The 7,867-nt window shown below is 49.4% G+C and overlaps 1 protein-coding gene across 1 annotated transcript in view; it reads right to left on the bottom strand.

Moving 5' to 3' along the window:
• LOC132470953 (metabotropic glutamate receptor 4-like) overlaps positions 1-7,383 on the bottom strand; it is a 44,364-nt gene extending 36,981 nt beyond the window's left edge. Inside the window, exons 1-2 of the mRNA XM_060069916.1 lie at positions 6,905-7,383; positions 6,047-6,843 (exon numbers count right to left, since the gene is read on the bottom strand). Of these exons, the coding sequence (XP_059925899.1) occupies positions 6,047-6,610 (564 nt within the window). The 5' untranslated portion in view covers positions 6,611-6,843; positions 6,905-7,383. The remainder of the gene's footprint in view (positions 1-6,046; positions 6,844-6,904) is intronic.
• Between the last annotated feature and the right edge of the window lie 484 nt (positions 7,384-7,867).

Genomic DNA, 7,867 nt, shown 5'->3' with positions numbered 1-7,867 from the left:
TCAGTTATACTATTACTACTACTGTATACACTAGTTATAGAGTATAGTTATGGAGTAGGGTGTCACCATGTTGTATACTATATGTATACCGTTTACAGTGATAAGGTATAGTATAGTATGTCTACAGTATACAGTGATAGAGTTTAGCTATAGGTACCCTAACTCAAATCACGGTAACGTCTGCTCACACGCACAGACCACTGAGTGACCCGAGAGATTGACGTCACGTCCCTGACGGTTTAATCTGATCTCAGATCAGCACAAACAGACACGCAAGCAATTCCTGAGTGACCTCGACGCAAAGCAAAAGAACGGCACAACAGATAACCTCAAAGATGACACAAAATGGATGTACAGATGTTGATTGTGACAGAGGGGGGGGGGGGGGGGGGGGGGGGGAGGACGGATCCAATCAGAGAGGTGCCAGACCCAATCGGGGTGGTCCCGGATCATGTCTCAGCAGAACCCGCTGCGGAGAAGAGGTGTAGAATAGGGCGAGAGTAGAGAGTGGCTCAGAAGGCAGAGCGGGTTGGCTGGTAACCGGAAGGTTGCTAGTTCAATCCCCCGGCTCCTCCGAGTGTCGAGGTGTCCTTGAGCAAGGCACCTCACCCTGACTGCTCCCGACGAGCTGGCTGTCGCCTCGCATGGTTGTCTCCACCGTCGGTGTGTGAATGTGTGCATGAATGGCTGAATGTTAGACCGACGATATTGTGAAGTGCTTTGCGTGGCCGCTGCTTAGAAAAGCGTTGTATAAATGCAGGTCATTTACCATTTATTTACATTCAGCCTTTAAGAGGACACATCCTCACCGAGCACAGAGCAGCCGTTAAGGGGTGGATCCAGTGTTTACCGAGTGGTTCTGCTTACAGCAGACATATCCCGTTCCAGCGTGCTTTCTGAACCCAGCGGCACCGGTACAGCGCAGCAAAGAGGCTCTCAGACTACTGGGCTACCTGGAGAAGTGTCTCAGTGTCTGTCTGATCATGTTTCTGATTGTACCGATGTGTGTTTGTTCGTGTTCGAGTTTGTGTAGTCACTAAATAAGAAATAGTGTTCCGCCTGTTTTAGAGTGTTGCGGTGACTGCGACTGGACACCTGCCCTATCGCAGTGACTACAACTGAATGCCTGGACTCTCCTTACGGGTAAACCGATTAAAAACGTTTTGCCTGTATGTACAACCCGGTATCACGCGATTTCGTGCTCATGCGCACAAACTTATTAATCTATTGAATCGTGTCCCAGATTACGATTGTCCGACTTTTTTAGCGCTACACAGAACGAAATGGAAACCAATGCATTCTGAATGGGAGCGTTCTCCGACAATTGACGTGCTCCACAAAACGAAGCAAGAGAGAGAAAGAGAGAAAGGGAGGGACAGAGAGAGAGAGCGAGAGAGAGCGAAGCTTCAGAAGGAGTGAGCGCAGATAGTACAGTGCACCCTCTAGTTATATATCTGTATATATTATTATCTAGTTATATACATGTCAACATTTCTGATTTGTAAGCAGACCTCCTCAAAAACGACGTTAATTGGCGGAGAACGCTCCCATTCAGAATGCATTGGTTTACATTTCGTTCTGTGCAGCACTAAAAAAGTCGGACAATCGTGATCTGGGACACGATGCGCACAGATTAACGTTTGTGCGCATGAGCACGAAATCGCGTGATACCGGATTGGTATGTATGTCAATAATGGCACCCATTGCACTCCTTATCATCCCTCGACGGGGGGATCCTCCACTCTGCATCTCTTCTCCAGATTTTCTTGCTTGCTGATTAAGGGAGGTTTTTTTTCAAATATATGGCCTGTTCAGACTGCCTTTTGAGATTGTACTTGTGATTAAGGGCTATACAAATAAAACTGAATTGAATTGAATTGAACTGAGTTGAGTTGAGTTGAGTTGAGTTGAGTTGAGTTGAGTTGAGTTGAGTTGAGTTGAGTTGAGTTGAGTTGAGTTGAGTTGAGTTGAGTTGAGTTGAGTTGAGTTGAGTTGAGTCGAGTTGAATCGAGTTGAATCGAGTTGAATCGAGTTGAATTGAATTGAATTGAACTGAACTGAACTGAACTGGGTTTGTGAGGTGGCACTATTCAGGTTATTCTTGTTTCTCCAACATTCAACTTACTTCCAAATGGAGCTAGCGTTAGCCACGCTAACCTGGGGCTGTTTGCCAGCTAGATAGTCAGCTAGCAAGGGAGTATATGCAAAACCGTACACACATATACGTGGGACTCGTCTAGGAGAGAGGAGGGCAAGTGGAGGGGAGAGCAGAACAAATGAAATATGCAGGGACACCCCTACGCGTGCTTTGATGACGAGGAGGGTATCTGTGCTAATGATGAGGGTGGCTAGGCTACGCGGCGCAGGCCTGATCAAAAGGCAGCAGCAGGAGACGCTCATTAATGTGTTCCATATTCACAGTGTTTGTCTTAGCGCGCATGAACGGCGATCGCATGGGCACACAGAAGAGCGGTGTGCAGAGAGCGGGGTGCTGGGAGAGCGCGAACCGGAGGTCTATGTAGTCGACAAGACAGGCTTCATCTCCGGGCGCGGGCGCTTGACTGTGTTCATGTTCGCCTTGGTCTCAGGGTAGCGTCTATAGCTATAGATCTATGCATCTAAAGAGGCTAGGTCAGTTGGCGTGTATCCATAGATCTATATATTTTTTTATATATATATATATATATATATATATATATATATATATAGGGGTACGTTAATAGGTGTACATCAATATCTATTGTATTTTATCTAGGGGTCTGTATATATATACAACCTAGATCTATAGCTCTGTATCTATAGGATCTGAGGCATAAGGTTATAGAGTTGGCTTACACAGTAACAGAGTAGGGTTATAAAGTGACAGAGTAAGGTTAAAGAGTGAGGTTACACAGGACAGAGTGAGGTTATACAGTGAAAGAGTGAGTGACAGAGTGAGGTTAAAGAGTGACAGAGTGAGGTTATACAGTGAGAGAGTGAGGTCAAAGAGTGAGGCTACAGAGTGAGGTTATACAGTGAGAGAGTAAGTGACAGAGTGAGGTTAAAGAGTGACAGAGTGAGGTTATACAGTGAGAGAGTGAGGTCAAAGAGTGAGGTTATACAGTGACCGAGTGCTGAAAGGTTACAGAGTACAGCAGTGCATTGTGATTGTACATCATTGTCAGAAACACGACGCGTTTTCTGTACAGAAACGTTCGGTGTGAGTCTCTCACGGGCACTGCAGGCCTAAACACTCACGGACAGCAGTCCAAAGAAATGAAGAGCCTCTTGTGTTTTACATCTATTGTAACCAAGGTAACGGCGAGCCGACTGGTAAATGCGCTCAACCCATTTGCCGTCCACGGTCTACATGAGAGGGCACAATGGGAGACAGGGCAGCACTAATCGAGAAGCAAGGTAAGCAATGTAAAATATCTATCAAACGGCCGGTGATAGGCAACAAACAAACAACGGGATCCGCCGCAGTGCAAAGAGAACTGATGAGGATAAAGGATAACGTGGGCTGTAAAAACACTTAAGAGTAATACCTGCTCTGTTCGCCACAGAGTATAGATGTCTCGTAAGTCTCCTTAAAATGGAGGACGGCTTCACCCGGGTCCTCCGCCACGTTGTCCCTGAGTTTACTTCTTCATTTGAAAATATCATATTATACATTATATTATTGATTATCTTTCGCAGCGAGCCGGCCCTGCGGATGAATGATTCAAATACACTATGTTGGGGGTTGTTATGTTTGTGACGGAGAAGACGGGGTCACGCTGTTAAATAAATAAATGCGGTCTTGCAACGCTGGGCTTACATGTAGAGAAACACATTAAAGACTGCGGTGGTCTTGAACCCATGGTCGCGGCAGGTCCTAAAGCTCTGAGGGCCCCTGAGTCTCAGACCCCCCCCCCCCCCACCTCGGAGAGGAGAGTGTTCTCAAGGAAGCCGTTTGATTTCCAATACCGAATCAATCACCCCGCCCGCAGGGGGGGGGGCGGGCTGCGATGCTATAGCGGCGCTACGAGTTCTACGGCTTCTCTGCAGAATAATGTACATTTAAAAAAATGTAATTGCTTCTGGAGACTAAAGGGATGCATTTAAATGGCCGCCGTCCGCCGCAGAGCGACGCACGGCATATTAACTACGACGTCGCCGTCGGAATCGTGGCGTCAAACTTTCTTTGAAGACCGTTAAGTTCCACACACTTTGTCAGACGCGTAATTAGTCCGTAATTAAACTAAAACAGATCATTGCCCTGGCGCCATTCATCAACCGGCACGATGCCTAACATTAATCGCCAAAATTAATTAATGATTCTACGCATGGATGGGTCAACTTAACGATGGGGTCATCGGCTCATCTGGGTTTATTTTCTTCCTTTTTCCACGTGTGCGGGTAAACCAGCTGGAACCGGTCTGAAGACGTCGCGGCTACAGCGTGTAATTTGCCATGAAACACATCTCGACGCATCACATGAAAGTGTCTGAGACAGTCTATTTATGCACGTAATTTCCAGCGCAGATGTTATTCTACACCCTGCCAAGTAGCTGCGCGGCAATCACATTGTCTCCAATGTTTGAAGGATCTATTATGTTTGTATCAGGCGGATGCACGGGACACTTATTAATCAATTCCACCCAACATCTGAACATCCGTGCACCGTTTTGTATAGTCTTGAATACGCCGACTGCAGATGTGTGAGGGAGGAAATGTAGGGCAACGCGGTGTGATCGGGGGCCGTTGATATATATCTCACCCCTGCCGTGTCTCAGCTGAAACAAAAGGAACACTGCAAGATTACGCCTGCCAGGATTCACTGTCGATTCTCTCTCCCGTGAGTGACCCACAGCCATCCCTTGGTCTATAACGTTCACCCTTCCTGGCTGGTTCTCATTAGAGTTACTCCGAAACCGATACCAGTATTTAAAATTCCTCCCATACTGCCAAAAATGCAATATTGGCGGGTATGCAAGTCTATGCGCCAATAACATCACATGACTATCTAATTTACTACACAGGCAAAGCACTATTGCAGCACTATAACCTCTTTCTTTATTTTTTGAAGATGCTACTTTTGATAGTGTACTTTGATTGCACCAGCCCCAACCAAATCTGAAAAAAGCATGCGCTGATAGAAGCCTGAATGTCAATGTAAATGCACAGCGCCCCAGCCCCTAAACCACGATGGCCTAGAAACAGAGGAATCAAACCCGGCGAATATATGAATAAACCTCGAGCCCTTGGAAGCATTATCCTGTAAGAAGCAATACTTCTCCTCTCACTGCCTAGCAACCGACTCACCAAGAGCAACATCCAGCCCTGGGATTGCTTTATGAAAGTGCCCATTGTGTGGGCACTTTTTTTGTGGGTCTGTACCAAGCGAGTATTACTTCTCACAGGCTTTAAATACCCCTGCCCGCTTTTTGTACTTGCGTCATTACATTAATTATTCAGGCACATGCATAGGGGAATCGATCAAATAATTCACAGCACACTGGTATTCAATATCCAAGAAGGACGGACCCCAGAACCACCAGATATAGACGTTTCTTTCTTCTGGGAATGACCTTCTTACTGGAATTCCGGACAAAAACATGCATTCCCGCCATTTTAACCAAGCACACCAACCAATGCCACACAACCAAACCACAAGCGTCGTAAAGCAACAGATTGCCTAAAGGAAGTCAGGGGAAGGCCAAAATTAAGATAGCTACGTTAAGCCAGTTCATATCTGTCTTGAAGCTCGCAGATAGCCTAGGTTAAGCTAGAGGATAGCCTATGTTAATCTTGCATATGGCCGTATGGCTAAGCTAGCATGTAGCCTTCATTAAGATAGAGCTGTGTTGCTAGGGGCTAGCTGCAGAAGATAGCCAAGATTCAAAAATATAGCGGTGATGATAGAAGATAGCTGCGTTACTACGATAAAGCTGTGTTGCTGGAGGATAGCGACAATGCAAAGAAACATTATAATACAAGATTCTCAAAGAAAGCGGTGATGCCAAGAAATAGCCGCGACGCTACACCGCCGTCGCCATCGTCGCCGCCGTTGCGGGGGTCTTACCTTGAACAGCCGCAGGATGTTGGCCACCATGATGGACACGGAGCTGGACGACGCCCCGATCACGCCCACCACGCGCTCCGGCTTGGTGACGATGGGCGCGCCGCCGCCCAGGCACTTGACGTCCGTGCCGTCCTTCTCGATCAGCGCTTGGACGAAGGTGAGCGACTGCTCCAGGGCGTGGGTGTCCCGCGAGCAGGTGTCCAGGATGCGGGCGCCCAGCGTGATGTTGGGCAGCAGCCGCGGGTCGTTGTTGATGCGGTCGATGGCGAACAGCATGGCCTCCAGCCGGTGGATGCCCTTCTCCTTCTTCAGCTCCCCGCAGGCCTTGCCGTCGTGGCCCCGCGAGTGCACCGGGAACAGGCCCCCCAGGGAGATGTCCCCGTCGATGCGGATGGAGTTGAGGTGGGTGTGGCCGGGGCCCTTGGGCTTGGGGGCCTGCGACAGCACGGTGGGGGCGCCGTTGAGCAGGAGCAGAGCTAGTAGAGTCAGAGTCAGGGTCAGGCTCCCGGGCGTTGTGGGGGGGCCACCGGGCCCCCTGGCTCTGCCCGCCTGGGGGAGGGACATCGTCGCGGCCCACGGGTACGTCTTCTGGCCCTCCCTGTGCCACAGCGGGCGCGGGGCAGCGACAACGAGCGGCCTTATTGGACGAGGGCCGTTGGGCTGGTGGGAGCGACTCTTGAAGGAGCTGGCATGGGGACACTCGTCTGTCGTATCCCCGCCTCTCGCTTCCAGTTCAATTAAAACGGGAGGGCAGCTGGGCTGGGGGTACACTTCCACTGGAGCACCTCACTCTCTCCCTTTCTCTCTCTTTCTCTCTGTCTGTCTCTCTCTCTGTCTCCTCTCTCTCTCTCTCTTCACCCCTCTCTCTATGTCTCTCTCTCTCTCTCTCTTCACCCCTCTCTCTCTCTCTCTCCCTCCCGCCGTTGCCGTGGTGACGCGGGTGCGAGGTTGCCGGTGCGAATCCGCCGGTAACGCCTGCTGTTATTCACCCTCCCTCCCTCCCTCTCTCTCTCTCTCTCTCTCTCTCCCCCCCCCCCCCCCACACCTCAATCAGTGGTATTTAATCTACCCCCGGCTCCCCTGGGTGGGGCGGTGCAGCTCCGGGCCTGCAGGGGTGACTAAGGTCCGTAGGCACTCAACCCGGGTACCTGGGAGAAGACAGAGAGGAGAAGAAAGAGAGAGGGGGGGGGGGGGAGAGAGAGAGGGGGGGGGGGGAGAGAGAGGTGGAGAGGGTGAGCAGCAGAACAAGGCGCAGAGAGAACAGATGGAGCTGTGTATTGGATGGGAGATTTTCAATATGCTTTTTCTTAACCTTCCCTTCTTTGTGTGTCTGTGTGAAATAGGACTCCCACACTCATCGCTTTCACTTCTACCCTCCCCCCTCCCGCCCTCACCGCTGCCTCTCCCCCCCATACCCCCCCTCTACATCTTGAATTGAAAAGGTTGCCTCGGTCTGTCAAGGTCTGCGGGCTATTGTACCGAGAGAAGCGTCTCTTCCTTGGATGAATCAGCAGGCTTGTCAGCTGACAGTCTGCTCTCACATTCGCATCATTTGGTCTATTTGCTCTCTTTTTCCCTTCTTAGGATACGTGTGAATGCATTCGCTCCAGCACACTTTAATATCCCGATGAAGCAATAAATTGTAATCCACGTTAAGTTTATGGAGCTACGATACAGAGTATATCATTGGAATGAAAATGAAAAAGGCGTACTGCAAACAGGTCAAGTCTTGGAGGTAATACCACGAAAATAAACATGGGTTGTGTTGCTTTGAGGAACTCCGAGGTGAAAGACACGACTTGTCTCCGAGCTAATTGCTAT

Source organism: Gadus macrocephalus, chromosome 13, assembly GCF_031168955.1.
Source record: "Gadus macrocephalus chromosome 13, ASM3116895v1".
NCBI classification, from domain to species: Eukaryota; Metazoa; Chordata; class Actinopteri; order Gadiformes; family Gadidae; genus Gadus; species Gadus macrocephalus.
The sequence above is the reverse complement of the archived record's forward strand: the minus strand, read 5'-3'. Positions and strand labels throughout refer to the sequence as shown.